The sequence below is a fragment of the Cantharellus anzutake genome (genome assembly GCF_015039405.1).
Source record: "Cantharellus anzutake strain C23 chromosome Unknown EI90scaffold_2, whole genome shotgun sequence".
Taxonomy (NCBI): domain Eukaryota; kingdom Fungi; phylum Basidiomycota; class Agaricomycetes; order Cantharellales; family Hydnaceae; genus Cantharellus; species Cantharellus anzutake.
In genome coordinates this window covers 1,455,511-1,481,588 of record NW_024066952.1, presented here as the reverse complement: position 1 = coordinate 1,481,588, position 26,078 = coordinate 1,455,511, and the positions used below count along the sequence as shown (strand labels likewise).

General features: G+C 49.1%; 5 protein-coding genes across 5 annotated transcripts; all 5 read left to right on the top strand.

The window, feature by feature from the left end:
* Nucleotides 1-477: 477 nt before the first annotated feature.
* Nucleotides 478-1,055, top strand: EI90DRAFT_3011444 (uncharacterized protein; the record flags this gene model as incomplete). Its single annotated transcript, XM_039056466.1, has 2 exons — nt 478-562; nt 589-1,055. 2 exons carry the CDS (start codon nt 478-480, stop codon nt 1,053-1,055), a joined length of 552 nt encoding a protein of 183 aa, XP_038923486.1.
* Nucleotides 1,056-8,740: 7,685 nt separating this feature from the next.
* EI90DRAFT_3191839 (uncharacterized protein) lies at nt 8,741-9,466 on the top strand (the record flags this gene model as incomplete). The annotated part of the gene is made up of 2 exons (XM_039066394.1): nt 8,741-9,070; nt 9,167-9,466. 2 exons carry the CDS (start codon nt 8,741-8,743, stop codon nt 9,464-9,466), a joined length of 630 nt encoding a protein of 209 aa, XP_038923485.1.
* Nucleotides 9,467-16,957: 7,491 nt separating this feature from the next.
* EI90DRAFT_3031158 (uncharacterized protein) lies at nt 16,958-17,691 on the top strand (the record flags this gene model as incomplete). Its single annotated transcript, XM_039058291.1, has 3 exons — nt 16,958-17,006; nt 17,065-17,198; nt 17,265-17,691. Coding segments are annotated over 3 exons (215 nt in total), but the record flags the coding sequence as incomplete, so codon positions are not given.
* A 3,857-nt stretch (nt 17,692-21,548) lies between these two features.
* EI90DRAFT_2902517 (uncharacterized protein) lies at nt 21,549-21,959 on the top strand (the record flags this gene model as incomplete). Its single annotated transcript, XM_039054096.1, has 1 exon — nt 21,549-21,959. A coding segment is annotated over one exon (411 nt), but the record flags the coding sequence as incomplete, so codon positions are not given.
* Nucleotides 21,960-22,586: 627 nt separating this feature from the next.
* EI90DRAFT_3031152 (uncharacterized protein) lies at nt 22,587-24,663 on the top strand. The gene has a single exon (XM_039058290.1). It carries the CDS (start codon nt 23,082-23,084, stop codon nt 24,384-24,386), a length of 1,305 nt encoding a protein of 434 aa, XP_038923482.1. The 5' UTR covers nt 22,587-23,081; the 3' UTR covers nt 24,387-24,663.
* The last annotated feature ends 1,415 nt before the right edge of the window (nt 24,664-26,078 follow it).

Here is a 26,078-nt window from a genome sequence, read left to right as displayed (position 1 = left end):
GGTGTGTGGGCCGGACGGGTCAATAGTACATCGATACAAGGGAAGGTGGTCCGTGTAGATAGAAAGAAATAAACAGGAAGAGGAACATGAGAAGAATGAAATAAAGAAAGGGGAAAGAAAAGGGAAAAGAGGGGGGAGGAGAAGGAGGAAGGAGGGGGGAGGGGGATAGACAGCGGGGAGCGGGTGTGGTGTGGCCGGGTGGGCCCGGGTGGGCCCGGGTCAGGCGGGTGTGCCCTGACAAAACATCATTGTCTTCGGCCATGACACTGAGCCATTGAGGCTCAGTACCTTCCCTGTGCCCAACAATCTTTACCCTGCTGTAGCTGTTGTTTCTGACAGTGGGTCCATGATCCTACAGGCCCCAGGGAAGTTCTACAAAGGCCGCAGTGTAATTGCACTCTTATATGTTTCAGGTGATCCATTCATTCAGCATCTCACATTGCCTCTACCCTGGTATTCTGGTGATTCCCCATCAGGATGGGCTTGTATTCTCACCTGGAGGCTGATATGCTGCTGTTCACCTCACCCATAACATTTTCATCTGGTCAACCAATTCATGCAAGTTGATCACTCAATATTGCTTCCCAGATTCTGTGAAATGGGTTCACAGTGCTGGCGTCGTACCCACTGGTTCACATGTCATTCCTGAGCCCGTACATCCTAAACTCGCCACTCCTTCAATCCCCAAGAAAAACCCAAGTTTTGTGCAAACTTCCCAGAGAGATTTAGGGAAAAACACAGATGAATCCTGGATGAAGTGTCCCTTTTACGGTTTCAAGGCCGCACCCTTGTTTAGAATCATCACACACCTTTCCTCCGCTGCAGGAAGAGTTCCGATGATTAATGGCCCTGAAATTTGGTTCAATGGAGGAGATGAACTCTTCCTCCCAGAAGAGTACTGCCCGACTGACCATAGTGATGGGGCCTGGTATGGCAATCGGGTGCTGAAGGACGATCGTCTTTATTTCCCTCCGGCAAGCAAGGATGGTACTCGATTTATTGTCCAAGGCAAGGCAACAGCCCCAATCGTCGTTGACATCAGCCAGGTCATTTAGTGCAGCTTCTACCACTTCTCTCTTCGCTCGATGATGCTCAAATTTTATCTGGGAAGGTCCGGATAATTAAATCGTTTTAATAGGCAGTAGCCCTTCAATATTATGTTTAATTTACTGTAGGAAACAGGCCTGGGTTTGCGATAAAAGCACACCGGTCGCCCTCCCTTCTGGCACATTCGCAAGGTTGCCTCCAGATCCACACATCCCATGGCATTGTCACCCATGTCATCAGTATTCTATCACAACCATCATCGATACTGATATCTGATCACGGAGGTAACCAGGACCTGTAGTATGAGCAAATGCCAAGAAGAGACGAAGAGAGCATCCAGGCAAGTGCCGTGTTTGGGTCGACATGCTGAGATCCAGGAACATTTGAATACTGCGCTCACGAAGAAATTGGAGCGCAAGATTATCCTCCAATTGAAGGTAAGTGGTCATTTGTAACCGTGGGGGTAGAAAATACATTCGAGGAAAAGTCTGGCCTGGGGCGTGGGTGATCGCGGAAGCTTATCTTTGATCAAGAGGCTCCAGAATATATTCTCAGGGAAATTGTGATGCTTTAGGGTGTTCTATGCCATACAGAAGGACCTTGGGATACAATAGATGGATCTGTGCGCTTACCTGCTCTCATTGGACTTGGGGACAACACTAGCTACCTGGTACGCATTCCAAGTCTTTGAATGGGCTGGTCACCGATAAGGCTTGGTCATGTCCCATCACCCACATCTCACTATTATACTGCCCAATGATATGATGAATCCATCCTGCAGTACAAGGGGAGTCACATGTTTGGCGGTTTAACATGCCTCGCTGGTAGAGCCAGCTTCGGGCTGAGAGGCATATGTTGTCAAACTATCAACCTGTTGTGACTTGATTGACGCCCCAGGAATTCCATTTGGGAATCTGCAGCTGGAGTTAAGCGTGTGCCATCCCGAGGTCTGTTGTCGAGACATCAGACTATAGTGACTTTTGAATCTCCAAATGTAACCAAGGATGTGCAGGGTTGGTCAAGTGTGGATGCTTTCCGAGCTCCGAAATAAACTACCCAAGTCCACGATCTTCATCCCCATTCTCATCATCTTCAGAGCCGATATTCCCGCATACGTGCCATGGCGGGGTTTGGGGGTGGAATTGGAGATACCCTGGACAACGCGGTGTAGGGAAAGTTCCGAGGACATCATCAACAACTAAAGAATGACCTCACATGCATGGACACTTGACCCTTGTATGATAGCAAGTTGGAATGGGAGGAAAGAGTAATTGAAGGAGTCAATCAAGGTTGTGTGTATCACTTGGATTCGACACCATGTTGAAGGTCATGTGACAAGTTAAACACTTTAACTGGTAAGGTGACCACACTTCAGCCTCAGTCTTGGCACAAGTTTCCCTGTGCACAGACATTCACCAGATGTTCCCATGGCTGTGGAACAAGGGGGATCCGACATGCATTACATTTTTATGACATTTTTTTTTTGGACTGTTTATGTTAAAACATACTTTGAAGAACATTTCCTCACATTCTTACACTATATGGATTATATGAACCTATGAACAACTACCTAGAAATATTTTCTAGACAGAACTATATGACACCCTGACTGAGTCATTTCTGATGGAGTCATTTCTGTCATATCCATACAATCCTGACCTCCGCTCCGGGCTCCCGGAACTCCGAACCTGACTTCTGGAGCCCTACTTCCCTTCTGTCACCTTCTCCTTGCCGACTCCCAAGAGGTTATCCCACCTCCGGTTCCAACACCACCTTCGGTCTGACTCCAGAACATTCCGGGTCTGACCCCAACCTCGACACCTTCCAGACAAGTACGCAACACCTATGCTCCCGACTCCGGACCTCTGCTCCGGAATCCTGTTTGCGTCTCCATCTCTGGAACCTCCAGTCTTAGCTCCAACCTCGGACTTTGACCCCACCTCCGCTTATACCCATTGTATTGGTTAGCTCATTCCATTTAATTACGTTTGCCAATATTCTGGAGTTTAGCCTCCGAGTTCGGACTTTCCGGACTTACTCTGGACCTTGCAACTATTGCATTGTCCATTTCAATTCCGCTATTCTCCCTCATTCCTATTTGGGCTGCTGCGTCCTTTCTATTCAGTCAGCTAGCCATTCCCCACTCCCAACCTCCTTCCTTCCTCCTTGGGCCTTGGCCCTTCATTCCTCCTTTGGGAAACACCATTGAGTCAAACACTTGACCCTCGGTGTTGTTCCTCTTTCCATCTCCCTTTGTCTCCTTTTGTCCTACCCTTGTTCCTTTTGATTCCAGACCCCTCCTTATATACAATGTACCTAGTAACTTGTAACCTCAGTCTGAAATCGACATGAATTCCCCCCAAGAGACTTTCCCTCTGCTAGATCCGAAATTAGGGACCCCTAGGACAACCAGCAATGGCACAGCACTCTGCCTGAGTCGCTGAGGCCGAGGTCCTTCCATGCTAAGTCTCCGATTCCACTCCGGAGTCGTCCAAATCCGCCCCATTCTAACAATTTCCAGCTGAGTCATTTCTTGAAAATAGAAATGCACAGCCTGAAACCAATTCAGACTGAGTCATACACAGCCCCATCACATCTAACCAAGTCATTTTGGTTGAGTCATATCTGACTAAGTCATCTGGGCAAGTCATTAGGGCTTTCTAGAACAAAAGCTTGTAAATACTCTATTGCATGTAAATAGTGCAAAGCATGGGAAAGAAAGGTCTTGAAAGGTATAAAAGGACCATGATTTCGCTCACTTTGCAGCCCCTCAGAGAAGTAAGAAAATAGAGTAATATTTCTCTCAAGCATTTCTGGTTCTCACTCCAGTGCGAAAAAGTGATAGAAACAGTTAAGATTGCCTCTGTTCAAAAGGCAACAACAGTAAGAGAAGTAAGAAAATAGAGTAATATTTCTCTCAAGCACTTCTGGTTCTCACTCCAGTGCGAAAAAGTGATAAGACAGTTAAGTTTGCCACTGTACAAAAGGCAACAACAGTGTGATAAGTGAGATAGGAGATTTATAGGCATCTAAGTAAGACACTTAGAAGCAGTTTGTTACTACTGAACAAAAAGTGACAGTGTGAAGGGAGAAAATAGTAGTATCTCTCCACACATAGGAGTAATCACTTCCTAAACTAAAAAGTGGTAGAATTAGGTGAATTCTGACTGAGAGCTGAACAGACCAGAGTCGGCTCAGACAGACAGAATTATTTGAACAGCTCCGCAGGGTGTTTGATTGTTTGATTTTTCTATAGCATACTCAACTGTTGAAAAAGCAACCAAAACACTAATACAGCACTGTACTCAACAGGTACACTCCCCCACAACCAGGAACAGGGAAAACTGCACTCTCAGTTCCGCTCCTTCAGCAGATAGTATGAAAGGGATTGATCAAACAGGAGTGCAAATAAAGTAAACTATTTGCAGTCGCTGCCACCGGATATTCCTGCGTCGCCATTGGCATTGTCCATCCAAAGTTCTCATCATATGCATCTCCAACCAGGAAGCATAGAATCCAGAAGTATTTCAATAGGATACATCCGAGTCTTGGCTTCCTACCCTTCCCCATGCCTTCTATTTATTGTGCAGAAACTACCACCATCCGAAAGCCTCCCAGCAGACAGAAACGACCCGTAACTCTCAGAACGAAACCGGGCCAAGTGTGAGACAGGTGAGCGAGCAATTAGTTGCTACACACCACAGCTGAGCCCATGAAGTAATCACAGCAGAAGATCCCCAAATATTGGGATAGAGTCTATGAAGACACCCATTAAAATCAACAGAAGGGCACCAGCATGCAAACACTGGAGCTGCTGCAAGTTTGTGATGCCACCAGGATCAGCGATAAAGGCATGGTTAGACTCTGACGTTGCCTGCTGACTGTTAGAACCGGGCGGAAACAGATGACTCCGGAGTGGAATCGGAGACTTAGCATGGAGGGACCTTGGCCTCAGCGACTCAAGTGGAGCGCTGTGCCATTGCTGTTTGTCCATTTGGTCCTTAATTTCACAGTAGGTGAGCAGGAAGTCTCTAGGGGGCATTTCAGGTCGATTTCAGACTGAACCAAAACGAGTATGTACAAGCACCGATATATATAATGGAGGGGGCAAAAGCACAAGGAAAACAAAGGGTAACTGAATCGGAACGAAGATGTCCGAACGGGAACAAAGGGTAGAAGAAGTGGAGCGGTACTGAAGGTCACAAGGCAGGACCTATGATACATCCGAAAGGAGGTAGGGAGGGCGAGGCCCAGAGGGGCAGGAGGATGAGGAGAAGTGGGGATGATGACTAACTGGCTAGAATGGGAAGAAGCAGTAGTCCAAATAGGGATGAGGGGTAAACGCGAGAAATACATTACAGGTGGCGAAAGTGCTGAAGGCGATCTGCGAAGCTTGGAGGTTGCAGAGCTTACGGAGGTTACGGAGGTGGGGTTGAAAGTCCAAGGGATATTGGCAATGGTGTTTACGTAGTATGAGGTCACCAATGCAATGGACTAAGACCGAGGTGGAGTCAAAGTCCGAGGTAGGGACTATGATGGGGGCTCGGAGCAAAGGTACGAGCGGTGTCCGAGTACGAAGTATGGGACAGCAGTGGAAGGTCGTAACTTGGCGGAAGGGTGGTGGAGGAGTACCTAGAGGGAGGAGAGAGGGGAAAGGTAAGGGGGAAGGAGTGGTGGAAAGGAGGGTTGTCAGGTCCGAAGGTGAGTATTGGAGTGGACAGGGGAAGCGTAGGAGGGTGACGGGAGAGTGGAGGTGTTGTGAAGGAGGAGCGGAGAAGTAGTAGGAGGGTGGCGAGAGGGGCGGTGTTCGGTCTGAGGTGAGTATCGGAGCGGCAGCGGTAGGTTATGACTCCGGAGGTGAAGAGGGTGGAGTCGGGTCGGGGTCGGGTATGCACAGATATGACACTGACGCATCGACAACAATAAACAGAGCATCTTTGTCGATGCAAACACATGTAAATACATGTTCTGAGGCATGCATCATCTCTCAGTTCGTTGGTGAAAGGCCACTACTGCTGAATCTCCGAAGTGTGGCCAGGACTGGAAGTAGGTCGAGTGTAAACATCAGCTTAAAAATTCCGAAAGCCCATGGCAAGCAATCATGGTAACTAATGGCTCAGGTTAGGATGCTGTGCGGGGGCTTATACACCAGAACACCATGTGTCAACATGCCAACAAGCTGGAGGCGATTCCAGGCACCACGGAAGTGCTGTAGAATGTGCTGCAGCACTAAGATCGTAGTGAAAGCACAAGGCCTGCTCTGCGGCTGCATAGGTCTTCATGATGTCATCCTGGACATCCTTATCTGAGTCCTCCAGATTGCTCCACCATGCATGCAACACAGCCATCATGGCCAGAGCCTGTTGGATGATTACGGGATATACACATTTGGTTGTGCATTCCATTACAGTTAACCTCATGTTTACGACACTCGATGGCTCGGAACAATCTGATATTTATTGACAATGCCTTTGGCTCGATCAGGGCATGAGACCAAAATCTATTCCATCTCGTAAATACACTAAGAGACTTCAACAATGTCAGTTGAATTGAACTGTCGTATACTCCCTACTTTGGGGATTTGCATCCTGTGATGCTGGTACTTGATTCCTACTCTTGTCCTCCATGGTATCGGTGAAATTATAGGGTTGGCAATGTCGAGATACTACGTTTATTGGTGAATGCTTATGGTCGACCCCCGACGCACACCAGATGGTCCGCTCTACAAACACTGCCTTCCTCACACAAATCTCGACAGATCAGATCATATCACTGCTACGTTCTTGAGTGGTGCAAAATCAATCATGTTGGGGGGAATTGTCAATTGCTTGGGGCTTCAATAGAGTTTTATTTCAGCAAGAGCTTGTGCAATTGTACCGCTCTGGATGCGGCGCAAGTTACCTTTCTAATCGATATGTTGGCTTATTTTCCTGTTCGTAGATCTAGTGGCTCTTGTGGTCCAGGCAGGCATTCGCTCGACCCTCTTTTTTGGCCTGACAGTGTTAACGTGCATCACAGGGTGGGTGGCGGAATCGCATCTGCTGCAGCGGACTCCATCAGCAGGGACTCAGATATTGGAGGACACATCACGCTGTGTGACATTTGATGCCTTCCAATCACAGTTACTCACCATTCTGTCCACCACAGCCGGTAAACTTGTGGCAATTTCAGTCTACACATTCCTCCCACTCTTATCTCCAATGCCAGCCTGCTTCCTTGTTATTTTTGGGACGGTCAGGGGGATCGACTCTGAGCCCCACGCCGTCCAAGAAGAACCCCGAGGTGATGTCTGGCGGAGAGTATGTCTCCGTGACCCCCAGGATAGTGCTCATGTTGTGCGGGCTCGGTCTAAATTCGATTTTACTGGTCATCTGGGCCATCTATTGTACGATCGAGCTAAGTGATGGTTGGAACGGTAGTGTCATCCAGACAGAAGTGCGTATTTGCTTGCTTTGACCCAAATCCTATCACTTAGTCATGTTCCCCTAGGCACATTTCAGTAAGCTTGACAGGTGTTTGTCTGAGAGAAGATGCTAGTATTAATCATTCTAATCACGGATGTCTTCAATGTTGCTTAACTTCTTGCATCCGGGGATTCTACTCGATGAACATTAAAGGCTTGATAACATTTCATGCGGAAATAGATGGTTTAGACCCAGCCCCTAATCCAGCTCCCACTTGGATTCATATTCAGTATCCCAAGTGATAAGTGTTGATTGGGGCTGGAATAGACCATATGAACTACAGCCACTCCCCGACCTCGGGAACGTGGCAGGCAGAAGTCAGCCCAGCAAAAACGCCCCCCCAAGAAAGCCCATCAGCAATCGTAGAAACCTATGGTTCTCAGGTTCAGATGCCAAGCGGCAAGCTTAAGAGTTGGCCAAGGACTGTTTGAAACCAATCATTCATAAAAGGCAGAATTGCGGTGAGCAAAGTGAGATCAGAAAGCCAGATGACGATGGGCCCCTGGCACTAAAGAAAAGGAAATGATTTCAGGTTTCACTAGATGCATGCGCTTGGGATGCAGAGTCAAGCATGTCGACATGCCAGTTGCACCAAGCTGATGCACTGCTATGGCGATGTTCCTGTAATATTCAAATCCGGTAGATATTGTATATATTTGAGAAGTGACATGCCCTCGGCTGAGGTCCCTCCAACATACACTTTTGCGCCATCTGTGTCATGAGGGGTGGGCAGAACTGAAGGTTATGAAGATGTGTGTGTTCGGAACGATGGGTTTACTGTAAGGTTGAATTGAGGTGAGGGCAAGCGGATTGAAGAAATACTTGATGTGCACGACACCCTTGGTGTAAGCTCACGGGGTGTCAGTGTGTGTGTGTGTGTGTGACTTCTGTATATTCAACCTGCAGACTTCAGGGGGTGCAGGGGGCGGAGCCGGGTCCCCCAAATAAAAATACGAAGTACAGTCAAAACCATGATAACCCATACATGAGATAACCCATAACCTGTCATTACCCATAGTGATGTCGGGGAACCAGTACAGTTCCCATTCAAAATGGTCTGCTAACCCATAAACCTCCCATCTCCTATAACCCATAGCATGGAGGGAAATTTTTATATTGAAATTCAGCCCATAACCCATAGTATGAGCGAGGATCCTGCAAAAATATGTATATGTATTCAAAGGTTAATAACTCATGAGAGAATGACGAGTTATTAGGAAAGAATAAATATGAAACCGTGCACACTGGTCCCTTCAACACAACTCTGCATGATGCTGAGCCTCCCTCCGATTACTCTGTCCTCTCTTGAGAAGGGCCTTACTGCACTTAAGAATAATGCCCAGCCTCTCATAGATGAACTCAAAGCCAAACTTGCATCTGGGTTATCAGTCACTGAAGATGAGGAAGCGTGGTTGGATGGCAGTGCAAACTTTACAGACGAGGCACTGCTCATTGCTGAGCTTCAGCATGCAGAGGACTTCCAGAGCTCCTTTGACTCCCTTTCAGCCAGCCAGAAGGCAACTGTTCAGCCTGAAAGTTGCAGGCAGTGGCAATTCAGAGTGTGTTGCCAATGCTGATGTTGCACCGGAGGTAGGATGCGAATCCAACCTGAACTTGAAGTGTGAGTGCACTCAACAACTTGATGGCTGGACAAGCTGGCATTCAAAGGGCTTCCAGGCTCCCAAAGAGCCATCCCAGATATGGAGCCATTGGCAAAGAAGGGACCAGTCTTCACCCATAAAGAGACAGCTACTCTCTGGCAACACATCAAAATCCTTGATTGGTATCACAAGAATGGAAAGAATCAGACTAAGCCAGCCAGCCATTTTGACCCCATCTGTTATAATCGCGGCATTGCAGCCCGATCCTCTGAGCACGATATCACAGTGTCATTAGATTGTTATCATCCAGCTCTACACATCGTACTTATATACATTTCTGTGTGGCGCAAATGAACAAAGGCTAAAGTGTTAGGACAACGAAACTTCCCATAAAAGGGAACAATAACCATAACAACAAGGGCATCGGAATGCCACTTCAACACCATCTACCCCAATCTCAAGATCAAGCAGCCTCTTGTCTCTGTTTGGGTGAAGAAGGCCAACTTTGCAAGGAATTCCAGAAGTCAGATGTTGCCGGAAAGTTTAAGTGCGTCCAGCACACAACTTTTCCGATGGTTACAGATATGTTAGAGCTATGGAGTATAGCTGCAGAGGAGAAAGGGATGGTTCTTACTGGGGAGATACTGCAAGCAAAATTTAAACAATTTTCTGACCGTGCAAGCCCTTGTCAGGTGGCATACTGGAAATCACTAGTGATTGAGTGACTACAGGGAGCAGGGCCAGTTTGGCACTCATGAGTAATAAAGTCCTGTTTCATCGCCATTGAATATCACTGAGGGAATACTCAGACAAAAGCTCCTGCAAGCATACCCACTCTGCAGTGACAGTTTCAGGGCTTGCTGAGCCAGCTTCACTGTCATATCCATACAATCCCGACCCCCGCTCCGGGCTCCCGGAACTCCAAACCTGACTTCCAGAGTCCTACTTCCCTTCTGCCACCTCCTCCTTGCCGACTTCCAAGAGGTTATCCCACCTCTGGCTCCAACACCACCGTTGGTCCGACTCTGGAACATTCCGGGTCCGACCTCATCCTCGACACCTTCCAGACGAGCATGCAACACCTATGCTCCCAACTCCGGACCTCCGCTCCAGAATCCCGTTTGCGTCTCCGTCTCTGGAACCTCCAGTCTTAGCTCCGACCTCGGACTTTGACCCCACCTCCACTTATACCCATTGTATTGGTTAGCTCATTCCATTTAATCATGTTTGCCAATATTCCGGAGTTTAACTTCCGAGTTCGGACTTTCCGGACTTACTCTGGACCTTGCAACTATTGCATTGTCCATTCCAATTCCGCTATTCTCCCTCATTCCTATTTGGGCTGCTGCTTCCTTCTATTCAGTCAGCTAGCCATTCCCGACTCCCATCCTCCTTCCTTCCTCCTTGGGCCTTGGCCCTTCATTCCTCCTTTGAGAAACACCATTGAGTCAAACCCTTGACCCTCGGTGTTGTTCCCCTTTCCATCTCCCTTTGTCTCCTTTCGTCCTACCCTTGTTCCTTTTGATTCCGGACCCCTCCTTATATACAATGTACCTAGTAACTTGTAACCTCAGTCTGAAATCGACTTGAATTCCCCCAAGAGACTTCCCCTCTGCTAGATCCGAAATTAGGGACCCCCAGGACAACCAGCAATGGCACAGTGCTCTGCCTGAGTCGCTGAGGCCGAGGTCCTTCCACGCTAAGTCTCCAATTCCACTCCGGAGTCGTCCGAATCCGCAAGTTCTAACATTCACCATGATGCACATGCAAGCTGTCAAGAACATGCGAGGAGGGCAGTGTCCCTGGACCTTTCCCCAGAAGGAGGCTGGAGGTAGAGAATGAGCAGAGGGACCATGGCCTCAGCGACTCGGAGAAGAGCACTGTGCCTACATTCGGTAATGCTTTAGGAGTCTGGTCTTTAACTTCAGAACAAGAGAGGATGCGAACTCTGGGGGAGTAGTCATTGTCGATTTTGCACTGAGGTGCCATCAACTACAGTACAGGTCTTATATACATAATAGAGGACAAATGGGAAAACCCAAGGGGGACTTACCCACTTGCTGGGTCAGCAAGCTTGTGAGAGAATCGCCTTATCAAGCATTGTGGAGTGGGTAGGTGAAGGGTGGAATTAGTGACAGCTACTAGAAGTGGGAAAACCTTTGCAGAGTGAGCGGAGGTCCTAGGAGGTCCGTAGTAATATTGGGTAGATAGAAATATTAATAAACGTGTAGGATGAGGATAAGAGGCACCAGAGAAGGTACCAGAGATCGGAGGTGGAGATGAACCAGAGGTGAACCGGAGGGTATAGTGGAGGTGCAGGGGGAGGACGAACCGGAGGTGGACCGGAACGGTGGCGGAGTGGAGCAGAGGTGAGGCAGAGTTGGTATGGATGTGACACAAGCGGAGGCCAAGTCTGCTCTTAATGGATTGTAGCCATCTGTTGCTCATCTTGAGTTGATCCTCCAGTTGTACAACAAGGAGATGCTCGCGATCGTCTGAGCTCTCGAAGAATGGTGACACTTCCTGGAAGGTGCTGAGGAGAAGGTCGAGGTCTATACCGACCACCATAACCTGGGGTACTTCCGGATGGCCCAGAGGCTGAACCGACACCAGGCTAGATGGTCCCTTTTCCTCTCTCGCTTCCACTTCACCCTTGTCCACCGTCCTGGGAAGCTCATGGGAAAACCGGACGCACTCTCTCATCGTGCTGACCACCCGAAAGGGAAGGACGACAACAAAGGGTTAACCCTCCTCCAACCAGCCTGGTTTGAGGCTCGTGCAACAGAGGCAATCTCAGTGGAAGGAGAAGAGGTAGGAATCCTGGATCGGATATGCAAAGCAAAAGACCATGATGAGAGAGTGGTAAAGGCAATGCGAGAGCTGGGAGAAGGGACGCTAAGATCAGATGAATGGGAGAGGCAAGGTGAACTGGTTCTGTACCAGGGAAGGGTGTACATCCCAAAAGACCCCCAACTCCAACATGATCTCATGTGGCTACACCATGATGCATGGGCGACGGGACACCCAGGGCAGTGGAAAACCCTGGAACTTGTCTCCCACGACTACTGGTGGCCCTGGATGGCAGAGTATGTCAGGCAGATAGAAGGATTGGGATGAAAATGCCTGTCATATCTGTGCATACCCAACCCCGACCCGACTTCCGGACCTCCACCCTCTTCACCTCCGGAGTCATAACCTACCGCTGCCGTTCCAATACTCACCTTCGTTCCTGGCAACACACCTCCTTCTACCCCCCCACGCCACCTCTACTCCTCCTTCCCTCTCCTCCCCTATCTCCGTCCGCTCCAATACCCACCTCGGACCAAACATCGCCCCTCTCACCACCCTCCTACTACACCTCCACCCTCCCATCATCCTCCTACGCTTCCCCCATCCACTCTGATACTCACCTTCGGACCTGACAACTCTCCTTTCCACCACTCCCTCTTCCTTACCTCTCCCCCCTCTCCTCCCTCTGGTACTCCTCCGCCACCCTTCCGCCAAGCTACGACCTTTCACCGCTGTCCCATACTTCGTACTCGGACACCGCTCGTACCTTGCTCCGAGCCTCCATCATAGTCCTGACCTCGGACTTTGACTCCACCTCGGTCTTAGTCCATTGCATTGGTGACCTCATACTACGTAAACACCATTGCCAATATCCCTTGGACTTTCAACCCCGCCTCCGTAACCTCCGTAAGCTCCGCAACCTCTGAGCTTCGCGGATCGCCTTCGGCACTTTCGCCACCTGTAATGTATTTCTCGCGTTTACCCCTCATCCCTATTTGGACTACTGCTTCCTTCCATTCTAGCCAGTTAGTCATCATCCCCACTTCTCCTCATCCTCCTGCCCCTCTGGGCCTTGCCCTCCCTACCTCCTTTCGGACGTATCACAGGTCCTGCCTTATGACCTTCGGTACCATTCCGCTTCTTCTACCCTTTGTTCCCGTTCGGACGTCTTCATTCCGATTCAGTTCCCCTTTGTTTCCTTGTGCTTTTGCCCCCTCCATTATATATATCGGCACTTGTACATACTCATTTTGGTTCAGTCCGAAATCGACCTGAAATGCCCCCTAGAGACTTCCTGCTCACCTACTGTGAAATTAAGGACCAAATGGACAAACAGCAATGGCACAGCGCTCCGCTTGAGTCGCTGAGACCAAGGTCCCTCCACGCTAAGTCTCCGATTCCACTCCGGAGTCGTCTGTTCCCGCCCGGTTCTAACAATGCCTGGGGTTGCGATAAAAGCAAAACAGATCACCCTCCCCTCCAAGTGGCGCATTTGCAGGGTTGCCTCCAAATCCATGCATTCAATGGCTTTCCACCCAGGTCTGTCAGGGCCCGGCCTCGGACTCGGAGGCTCCCTGACCTCAACCCCCATCTAACCTGTCCTCACACTATGCGGGGCATGAGATGTATAGTAAAAGGAAAGATAATATATACACTTGCCTATGCAGGGCATGAGATGAGAAGAAGGGTAAAGGTCTCATCTCCCCGCATGGTTGCTATATAAAGGAATGGGTCACATGCCCACAACTATACAGCTCCTAGAGTTGTGTAGTGTGACCCGGAGGGAACATCCAGGTGGCAGTGCCCAGTAAGCGTGGGAACGTTCTGGGCGAGTTGCTCGCCCAGAACTGTGGCTGTGACCCGTGGGAACATTCTGGGCGAGCTGCTCGCTCAGAAAGTTCCCACGCTATCCCGTGCGCGCGCGTGTACACAACACACAAAGGCAACAACAAGGCAACAGTCAAAGAATAAAAGGGGGTAAAGTAGGTGGGGAGTCCGGGGCACCCTAAGGCAGGGTGCTGAACCCTGACAAGGTCATCAGTATTCATCACAGCCATCATCAATACTGATATCTGATCATGGGGGGTAACAATGGGGGTGGTGTGAAAGGGATTGATCAAACGGGAGTGCAAATAAAGTAAACTATTTGTAGTCACCGCCCACCAGATACCCCTGCGTCGCCATTGGCTGCATTATCATTGCCCATCCAAAGTCCTAAATCATATGCATCTCCAGCCAGGAAGCGATAGAATCCAGAAGTATTTCAATAGGATACATTCGAGTCTTGGCTTCCTACCCTTCCCCATGCCTTCTATTCCTATTCATTGGGAACTACCACCATCCAAAAGCCTCCCAACAGCACCTTGGACAACCACTATGTGGGCCTTTATAGGGGGACCTCAGGATGTTTGCATGGGGCCTAAAAGGCCTTTTTCACTATAAACATCCTCAGATGTCCTAATTCAGTTTGATTCAATGTTTACAAATTGTCCCGGAATGCCATACTTGTCCACCCCATGGTCTGTGCACATGCTGACCACTGTCTAGAGGGATGTCAACACTGTTTCCCACGGTCTGAACACACTTTACATAGTTGAATAGCCCCTTTGAATAGCTTCCAGAATATATATTTTGAGACTGAATTGACCAATAAATTATTGAGAAAAACGCAAAATACTTTTTTGGACACGAGTCTTTTGATGGTGGCTGTCCAACTTATTTAATGTCTGTGCACAATGCTGGTCACTGTCTGAAGGGGTGTCAGCACTGTTTCCCACGGTGTCAACACACTTTGCATAGTTGGATAGCCCCTTCAAATAGCTTCCAGAATATATAATTTGAGACTAAATTGACAAGCAAGTTATTGAGAAAAATGCAAAATACTTTTTTGGATGCAAGTCTTTGGGATAGTGCTTGGGCCACTAAATTTCACTGACAGTCATCGAAGTCATTGAAATTCCCGGGTCACTGATATCCCAAAGACTCGTGTCTGTCATATCCATGCATACCCGATCCCGACCCGACTCCCAGACCTCCTCCTTCACCACCTCCAGAGTCCTGCCCTACTGCTGTCCATTCCGATATTCACCTTCGGTCCTGACACCACACCTCCTCTCACCCCCCATGCCACCTCCACTCCTCCGTCCCTCTCCTGTCCTATCTCCGTCCACTCTGATACTCACCTCAGACCGAACACCACTCCTCTTGCCACCCTCTTCCTACTCTTCTCCCGTCCGCTCCGATACTCACCTTCGGACCTGACAACTCTCCTTCCCGCCACTCTTCCCTCTGGTCCTCTTCTGCCAACCTCCTGCCAAGTTACAACCTTCCACCGCTGTCCCGTACCTCGTACTCAGACACCGCTCATACCTTCGCTCTGAGACTCCGTCATAGCTCCTACCTCGGACTTTGACTCCACCTCAGCCTTAGTCCATTGCATTGGTGACCTCATACTATGTAAACACCATTGCCAATATTCCTCGGACTTTCAACCCTGCCTCCGTAACCTCTGTAACCTCCGAGCTCCATGGATCATCTTCGGCACTTTCGCCGCTTGTAATGTATCTCTCGCATTTTCCCCTCATCCCTATTTGGACTGCTGCTTCTTCCCATTCTAGCCAGTTAGTCATCATCCCCACTTCCCCTCGTCCTCCTGCCCCTCTGGGCTTCGCCCTCCTTACCTCCTTTCGGACGTACCACAGGTTCTACCTTATGACCTTCGGTACCACTCCACTTCTGTCATCCCTTTGTTCCTGTTCGGACACCTTCATTCCGATTCAGATCCCCTTTGTTTCCTTGTGCTTTTGCCCTCTCCATTATATATATCAGCGCTTGTACATACTCGTTTTAGTCCTTAGTCTAAAATTGACCTGAAATGCCCCTAGAGACTTCCTGCTTGCCTCCTATGAAATTAAGGACCAAATGGACAAACAGCAATGGCACAGCACTCCACTTGAGTCACTGAGGCCAAGGTCCCTCCTTGCTAAGTCTCCGGTTCCCCTCCAGAATCGTCTGCCCTTGCCCAGTTCTAACAGTGTCCAAAAAAGCATTTTGCATTTTTCTCAATAACTTGCTTGTCAATTTAGTCTCAAACTATATATTCTGGAAGCTATTTGAAGGGGCTATCCAACTATGCAAAGTGTGTTGACACCGTGGGAAACAGTGCTGACACCCCTTCAGACAGTGACCAGCATTGTGCACAGACATTAAATAAGTTGGACAGCCACCATCAAAAGACTCGTGTCCAAAAAAGTATTTTGCATTTTTCTCAATAATTTATTGGTCAATTCAGTCTCAAAATATATATTCTGGAAGCTATTCAAAGGGGCTATTCAACTATGTAAAGTGTGTTCAGACCGTGGGAAACAGTGTTGACATCCCTCTAGACAGTGGTCAGCATGTGCACAGACCATGGGATGGACGAGTATGGCATTCCGGGACAATTTGTAAACATTGAATCAAACTGAATTAGGACATCTGAGGACGTTTGCAACAAATGAATGAAACTGAATGGCCAGGATGTCCTAGGACGCTTATAGTGAAAAAGGCCTTTTAGGCCCCATGCAAACGTCCTGAGGTCCCCCCTATAAAGGCCCACATAGTGGTTGTCCAAGGTGCCCCTAAATCCCGAGAGGGATAAAATGTGGGGCAGGCATGGTTAGACTCGCGCGCATCAACAGGGTCCATTGTTGAAAGGCCACTATCTCCGAAGTGTGGCCGGGACTGGAAGTAGATGAAGCGCAAACACCAGCTTACAAGCTCCGAAAGCCCATGGCAAGCAATCACAGTAACTGATTGCCCAGGTTAGGATGCCGTGCGGGGGCTTATACACCAGAACAGCGTGTGTCAACATGTCAACAAGCTGGAGGCGATTCCGGGCTCCACGAAAGTGTTGTATAACACGCCGCAGCACTAAGGTCGTAGTGAAACCACAAGGCCTGATCTGCGACTGCATAGGTCTTCATGATGTCATTGTGGACGTCCTTATCCGAGTCCTACAGATTGCTCCACTATACATGCAACACAGCCATCACGGTCGAAGCCTGTATTCTGGCTGGATGATTACGCGATACAAACATTCAGTTGTGCATTCCGTTACGGTTATGTACCTCATATTTACGACACTCGATGGCTCAGAACGATCTGATATTTGGCTCGATCAGGGTATCTCTCACGCCTCCCCAAAATCTATTCCATCTAAATATCCTGAGACTTCAACAATGTCAGTCGAACCGTCTTATACTCCCTACTTTGGGGATTTGCATCACATTCTTGGCACTCTTCTCGTTGAGTACAAGTACGCGCCACATCAGGTTATGTGGGTCCGGTGCACATGCAACTAAACTACTATATATACTCCTAGCCATCCACTTGGGTCAAGTCCTCTGGTGCTGACGCCGGTACTTGATTTCTACTCTTGTCATCGGTGGTATCGTTGGCAACGTCGAGATACTACGTTTATCGGCGAATGCTTATAGTCGACCCTTGACGCTAGATGGTCAGACCGACTGTGATCCGCCAAGAACGTCTCTACAAACACTGCTTTCCTCACACAAATCTCGACGATGATTTCAGGTGATCAGATCATATCACTGCTTCCGTAGTTCGACGTTCTTGAGCGCGGCAAATTTATCATCTTGGGAAATAGTCAATCGCTTGGGGCCTCAATACAGCCTTATTTCGGCAAGAGCTTGTATGCTCATACCACTCTGGATGCGGCGCAAGTTACCTCTAATCGATATGTTGGCTTAGATGCTCTGTCCGTGGACTCAGTGGCGCTTGTGGTCCAGGCAGGCATTCGCTCGATCCTCTTTTTTTGCCTGGCAGTGTTAACATGCATCACAGGGGTTTGGGTGGCAGGACCACGTCGGCTGCAGCGGACTCCATCAGCGGGACCCAAATATTGGAGGACACATCATGTGTGACGTTTGATGCCTCTCATTGGTTGTGATCGCAGTTACTCGCCATTCCGTCCACCACAGCCGGTAAACTTGTGCTAGTTTCCATTCTTCCTCGTTGTCTTCATTACTCTTATCTCCAATGCCAGCCTTCCTTGTTATTTTTGGGATGGTCAGGGTGGGGTCGACTCCGAGCCCCACGCCGTCTGAGAAGGACCCCGAGGCGATGTTCGGTGGAGAGTATGTCTCCTTGACCCCAGGATAGCGCTCATGTTGTGCGGGCTCGGTTTAAATTCAATTTTACTGCTCATCTAAGCCGTGTATCGTACGATTGAGCTAAGTGACGGTTGGAACGGTAGTGTCATCCAGACAGAAATGCGTATTCGCTTGCTTTGACCCAAAACCCATCACTCAGTCGTGTTCCCCCTAGCCACATTTCAGTAAGTTCGACGGGTGTTTGTCCGAGAGAAGATGCTAGTATTAATCATTCTAATCACAGACGTCTTTGATGGAGCCATGATACTATCTTCGATGTTGCTTAACTTCTTGCATCCGGGGATTCTACTCGATGAACATTATAGGCTTGATATCGTTTCGCGTGGAAATAGACGGTTTACACCCAGCCCCTAATCCAGCTCCCACTCGGGATTCACTATTCAGTATCCCAAGTGTAGAGTATATATAAGTGTCGATTGGGGCTGGAATAGACCATACGAACTGCAGCCACTCCCAGACCCCGGGAACGTAGCAGGCGGAAGTCAGTCCAGCAAAAACGCCCCCCAAGAAAGCCCATTAGCAATCGCAGAAACCAATGGTTTTCAGGCTCAGACGCCAAGCGGTGAGCTTAAGAGTTGGCCAAGGACTGTTTGGGACCAACGCATAACGAGACAGTATTGCGGCGAGCAAAGTGAGATCAGAAAGACAGAAGATGAGCACCTGGTACCAAAGAAAAAGAAAAAGACTTCAAGTTTCACTAGATGCATGTGCCTGGAATGCAGAGTCAAGCGCGTTGGCATGCCAGTTGCGCCAAGCGGACTACGGCGATTTTACTCTAATATTCGAATCCGGTATATTGTATATATTCGAGAATTGACACGCCCTCGGCCGAGGACCTTCTGACATACGCTTTCGCGCCATCTATGCCATGACGAACAGACAAAGGCCATGTGGCATGGGTGAAATGATGTGAAGAGTCATGCAGTTGCGTTCGGAACGTCAGGTTTACTGTGAGGTTGAGGTGAGGGCAGCGGATTGAAGAAATGACGTGCACGACACCCCCGGTGCACGCTCACAGGGTGTCAGTATGTCTGTGTGACTTCTGTATATTTAGCCTGCAGGTGCCAAGGGCAGAGCCGGGTCCCCCGAACAAAAACAGGAAAAAAATAACAAGAATGAGTCCGATCTGAGCTAGTGCACCCGTCCACCCAGATCACGGTCCATTGACAAGTCCCATATTCGGCCACGATGTCAGCACCGGTCAGTGCGTGATTTACGCATAGCCACGAACTACGGAACCATGCCTCCGTTGCCGACGAGCCTCGGAAGACTGTGGGCCCACTGGTTGATTTTGATGTCAAGGCATGAACCGATGCTTGGTGTCTCTTTAGCTCTTGCCTTTTGGTGGAACCTTCTTTAGCTTACGCTGGCAGTGTGGCTGGTGGTTTGTGGTGGGAGGCTGGCTCTATCCCAATAGAGGCTGGTAGCCTGCCTAGGGCTGGGTCTCCGTGGGGGAGCGTGTTCCGTACAGCTCTTGCCTTTTTGGTTCGTAGTTTTTCAGTTGTGACTTGTGGTACGGCGGCCGGTGTTTGTCTCTAATGTGCTTCCCCTCCAGGTACCGTAAGTAGACGAACTAGACGCTTAGATCTGCCGCTCCAGACCTTCGGAGTGGAAAAGGTCTTGGACAGACGTAGCGGATGCACTGCCGAGCGCCTATCCCACTGTACTGCTGAAGCACGATTAATACAAACCAAACTGCAAGCAAGCACCGCTTCGGCTAATTCGCTAGCTTCCCTTGTCGTGGTTACGACTAAGTAGTAAATGATTCTGAACCAACATTCTATTTTCCAAAAACGGAACAAGGCAATGCATACTTTCGGTGTCTCCATCGCACAGCCGTTTCAGCACATAACCGTCGAGTGTGGCAGCGCTGAATCGCAGGTCAATCTTCACTCTTCTACCCATCTTGACTGTGCTTCACGTTTGCGCGATGTCTCAGAAGAGGAAATCGACGTCTGCCTCAAACAATCGCATAGCAAAGCGCCCCACCCCTGAGCCATCTTGTGATGATCCACAGCCATCGCAACCCTCGACTTCCTCATTTCAAGTTTCCCAGAGCTGCTTTACCAATTCTCAGACTCAAAGCCACGTCAATATCCCTCGCGATTGGTACGATCGATCAGCACCACCTCCGGAACCCTCTGGTAATTCTCGAAATTATATTCAGCGCCGGTTGCCTGTTCCAAAACGCACGACTGCATCGACTGCACCATCTTTGAGTGATCCGTGGCTGCACACTTTGGTTTCTTCACCTCAAGTTCCCCAGGTTTACGGTTCGCAGGCCCGCCAGGCCTACGGCAGTATTCGCCACGATCAAGAGGAAGAACCAACGGGGTCTTATCATGGGCTTTCCCGAGTCGCGCCCACACTGCATTCTTCTGGTGATCCACGGGATTCACATTCTCAACAAGATATTGGGGGGAAATTTCCCCATCTTAATAGTATCTATCGATCACGCACGCCCCTTTCCGAACGGTCTGTTTCGACTATTTCCGCTCAGTCATTCCATGATGATTCGGTGCTGTCACCCTTTCCTCCCTCTTGGCCGGGAAGTATCGAGACGCCCCGTGTAACACCTGGTATCTATACCCTACAAGACAACAATACAAGATTCCGTCCACAACTGGAACATCGAGGCACAGACTTTGTTTCGCCTCCCTTATCAGAGCCGTTGTTACCGTCGCCGACCGGTCCCACTGGCAGTAGAAAGAAATCGGTCTTTGGCGCCACGAGGATCCTTCTTCAGACCGCAGCCTCCGCTCTAAAGATGAGCCCCGTTCCGGCGCTTCTCGCCAACATCCCGGACGTACTTCTCACATTGCTCCAAGTTTTCGAGGTTGGGATGCAGTTTTCTCAATGACGGTATATCGCTCATATTTGCTCCACCTGTGCAGACCGTTGATGGCAATAGGGAGACTCTCAGTGAACTGAACGAGGAGGTACAAAAAGCCTACAACACCATTTTGCGGCCACTCCAGCTGTGGACTGGCCAGATATCTCCAGAAGTCGATTCACTAATCAAGGAGTTTCACCGGTACGTATGTTCATCTCTCGTGCTGATCATCTGGACTTAAACCCCGTTGATAGGGCCTTAGAAGACCAAAATGGACAGATCAGGTCACTGAAGAGTCAAGGCCTTATAAAGAGAATAGTCTCGGGGACTCAGATCTCGCGGAGCATAAGCGACGTGAAGGCATGTATAAACAAGGCAGTCAGCTCCTTCTCGGTTTGTTTGTTTTGTATTCCGAGTGTTTGATTTTTCGCTGACTGAAAGTGCATATCATAGTCGGAGGCAACAACTTTGGCCCTTCTTCACACGATTCAAACAGCTATACAATGTACGTGCCCATGGCTTTTCCTGAGTCCCTCCACTGATGGTAATTTCAGCTGACCTTGCGAGGCTTGCGCGCGTCCCGGCTGAGTATACTTATGTGAAGACCAAGTTTGAATGTCTCCCGACCACGCGTATCAGGATGCAAAGGTCCATACTCAAACATCTCGGGAAGGCTAGAACCCGATTCGTCTGGTTAAGGGGCTCGCCTGGCACTGGGAAGACGGCAATCTCTATGAGTATTGCTTCCACCCTTCATAAGCAGCATAGCCTAGCAGCCTCCTTTTTTTGGGATAAGAACCAAAAGGGAACGGGCCTCGATTCTTTGGAGCGGTTTCCTTCTACCCTTGCACGGCAGCTCGCGCACTGGAATGAGGACTTCAAGGTGTTGCTCGTCAAACGCCTTCGGAATCCAGATTTGGAGTTGGTTCAGAGCCTTCCCTTGGAGACGCAAATGAAGGTTTTGATCACTGAACCAATGAATGATCTCATGGGGATATGGGCTTCGAGAGAGGGACGCATTGTGATCGTCTTGGATGGGTTAGACGAATGTGGCGATCTAGGGGCACTTCAGTCCCTAATGAAGCTCGTGCTTCTACTTGATGAGCTCCCTCCAATATTTTCTGTACTAGTCAGTTGTCGTCCTGAGCAGGAAGTCGTTTCGGCTTGGAACCGAGCCAAAGCCCGGGATGGGAGCCTTGAGATCCCATGCGAAGATGTGGATAAGACCGAAGAGGATGAGACACTATACACGGTCCGTTGTATGGTCGATGAAGGACTCCGTGATTGTATCAGGGAGTCGGCATGGGAACCATCAGAGGAAGACCTCGAGGTTTTCACTTCAGGCTGCCGTGGATTACCCGTCATGGCTTCGATCCGAGTAAGGGAGGTCTGTGCTCGCACTCAAATGGGATCTTCCCTCAGACAGGAGTTTGACTACTTTCGCGACCTTACTGAAGTACCGAATGATCTCAACTCGGAATACCTGCGCATACTCCGGCGGGGCTATGTGTCCCATTTCTCAGGTGTTCGTCCCCGCGTGGCCAATAACTATCGCCAAGTAGTCGGGATGATCATCGCGGCGCAATCTGATTATATACTTAACATCGAGTCTATGTCGATTCTCTTAGGAATTACTGAGAATGACATCGACGTGACGTTGAAACCTATCAGCTCAATAGTCAAACTTCCCTCAGACAACACAGAGCCGGTCACATTCTACCATGCAACCGCGAAGGAATTTATCATGGGTGAACCCATTGGCGAGGAAAGCGACAGCGTCTTCTTTATCAGTGATGTGGAGGGATATTTCCTCGGACTACGACTCCTTCGACTTGTGAATGGTGTACTTGACCGGAATGAGCCTAATATCCCCACCGAACTTCCCTTAGGGGATAAAAAGAAGTGGACTAATTGGTACAAGGAGCAACCGAAACATGTCGATTATGCATTTGAATGGTTGGTCGAGCACTTAGACCCTTCACTCCTCTTTTCGCGAGAGTCCAATGAATTGCAGAGAGAATTCAATCAGTTTCTCACAAAGCATGTACTCTCGTTCATTCATGTGAGTGATATCATCGGATGCAGCTGGGATCCATTCAAAGTAAGCCTGAATCAATTGTATTCAAGGACTTAAAATTATGACATCACCCGTACTCCACAGGGACACGAATTGATGCAACTCTGGGAGGCTGGACAGGATTTGCGAGGGGGAATCAAGGGCCTTGATGGATACAATGTGTATCGATCCTGCCTCCCATTCACTCCATCATCATCACCCATCTACAAGTTGTATGGTCACCTCGCAGATCCCATTCGAGTCTTCAGCATCGATGGCGAGTTTGGTGGTCACGTCATCCCATTAAGTCAGGATGCACTTAATGCTTTAAAAATCACGGAGGCGAAGCTGAATGAGCTTCCAAAGAAGGTTGATAGAGGACGTCACGACACTGTGATCGATTACGAAGCCGAGTTCTGTGACCATAATGTCCGCAATGGCATTGTGACCTGTGCAACACTCTCCCCAGATGGCCATTTCATTACCCTTGGTTTTGGAAGTGGTGCTATTGAGATTGCTGATATCGACCATCAGTGCACGATCTCCCAGTTCCAATGCAACCCCCCTAGCCATCTAGTTTGGATCAAATTCTGCAATGGCAACCACTGGATTGCAACAGAGGACAGCGGTGGAAATATCGTTATCTTTGGCGATGATATCCAACCACTGAGACTCGGTACCTTGCCCAGCGACCTTTATCCTCCTGTAGCTGCTGTTTCCGACAGTGGCTCTATGGTCCTACGGGCCCCAGGGGAGTTGCATGAAGGCCGCAACGACATCGCACTCTTATATATTTCTTGTGACCCCTCCATTCAACTTCTCGCATTGCCTCCCTTGGAATTCCCTGAGATTCCGACCATTCCCAGTCAGTATAGGCTTGGATTCTCACCTGGAGGCCGATATGTTGCTGTTCACTTCTCCCATAACGTTTTCGTCTGGTCAACTGATTCATGCAAGTTGATCACTCGATATCGCTTCCCAGATTCTGTGGGGTGGGTTCTCAGTGCTGGCGTTGTACCCACCGGTTCATATGTCACTCCTGAGACTGTACACCCTAAACTCGCCACTCCTTCATTCCCGGAGAAAACCCTTGGTGTGAAAAACACGGATGAATCCTGGATGGAGTGCCCCTTTTATGGTTTCGAGGCCACATCCTTGTTTGACATCAATGAACACCTTTCCTCCACCGTAGGAAGAGTTCCAATCATTGATAGATATGGCATTTGGTTCAATGGAGGAGTTGAACTTCTCCTCCCAGATGAGTACTGGCCGACTGACCATAGTAATGGGGCCTGGTACGGTGATCGGGTGCTGAATTGCAACTATCCTTACTTCCCTCCAGCCAGCAAGGATGGTACTCGGTTTATTGTCCAAGGCAATATGACAGCCCCAATCATCATTGACATCAGCCAGGTCGTTTAGCGCGGCTTCTATCATTCCTCTCTTTACTCGATGGCATAGTGGTGCATTCAAATTTTACCTGGGAAGGTCCGGATAATTACGTCGTTTTAATAGGCAGTAGTCCCCCAATATTCAATATTATGTTTAATTTGCTGCTACATATACTCCGAATGAAATGGATAGAAGGATTGGGATGAAATATCTCCAGTTCATTATGGGGTTGCGGTAAAAGCACACCGGCCCTCCGAGTGGTACTTTCGTGGGGTTGCCTCCATCATCGATACTGATGTCTAATCATGGGGGGTAATATGAGCAAATGCCCCTATGCTGGGGAAGAAGGGACAAAGAGGGTATCCAGGCAAGCTCTATTGAGTCATAGTTGATAATCCGGACGCAAGTGGCATTGCCATCCCCTCCCTGCGCGGGGGATATCAAGAACCCGCGGTCCCCTTCCTTGGCAGAGGATATTGAGACCCCTTCAGCGTTCCTGCGACCCACGATAACAGTACAATGGTCCAGGACGATAGGAATGACGCTCATTCAACACACTTGCCGAACTTCATAGGTGTCTTGAACCACGGAGTGCTGGCCATTCGATTTACGCTAGCGGTATGTCGCTCAGTTCCGTAGTACGCGAACTAGAATGTTGCCTGGCGATATGTCGCTTATAGTATACATGAGTCGGACACGACGTATGTACGTATCAAGACAAGGGATTGAACAAATTATTTCACCTCAGTTCCGTAGTACGTGAACTGAAGAAAGACATAAAGAATAATTTTCTCGCTTTATAAGCGAGGCGCTTTGAGTAGCGCACAAGCATGGTAGTAAAGTTACCAAGAAAGGTAATACGACGCCGCAGGCTCAACTCCGTGAGTCGGGTCACAGCGTACGTCGATATCCTGCACTGGCCTGAGACGCACTTCACTCAACAAGGCACGTGGTTCGTTCATACAACCCCTCTCCATGATTTCCGACCTCTACTCATCGTATGCCATCTGAATTATCATGTCCTGACAGCCGCGCGCCGCATGGTCGAAGACTACATTGAAGGCCCGTGCTAAACTGGTGACAGTACGGCCTAAACAAGGATATACCTGCCCATGATGCCGCTCCGCGCCTATTCAAGTTGAAATGGCCGTTTTTTTGGTTACTTGCCGGATCCGATCTCTATACTGCGGCTTGTGTGAATTATCCGCACCTCGTCTCTGCAGAGAGTGAATGGTCCCCAGCGCTAATCCCAGATACTCGTCACCTTTGCGTTGCAGCATACTTGCTCTCGGCAGTTAGTTGCAGCGCTTTGACTCTCATGTGGTGATCTTGGGCTACCTTGCTGAACGCCACCCGAAGCCCTCCGACCTGACGCCCAGCTCCCGCTACACAAGACCATGAGGCCCCAATCGCATCCTCCCACACGGAACGAGGATGGTTTGAGGTCTTCATAGCAGTGCGCATACGCGTCCCTGAACGAACGTTAGGCATTTCAATGTGTTTCCTGCATCACCATCGGTGCATCGTGATCTGGATATGTCGTCTGTGAATAGTCCTGTCCATTAGAACAGGACCTCTGATCGGCGCACTGAGAGAAACAAAGGACTCCAGAAGTATTGTGGAAGGTGTTTCCACCGCTGAACCTTTCATCCGCACCTTGAGAACACCCATTCCAGGGTCCGCAGAAAAGCTTGTAAATGACCCACAAGTTTCAGTATGGCT

What these genes read in the sequence shown, in the direction of transcription:
- EI90DRAFT_3031152 (XM_039058290.1), top strand. Translation starts at nt 23,082, where the DNA reads ATGCAACTCTGGGAGGCTGGACAGGATTTGCGAGGGGGAATCAAGGGC.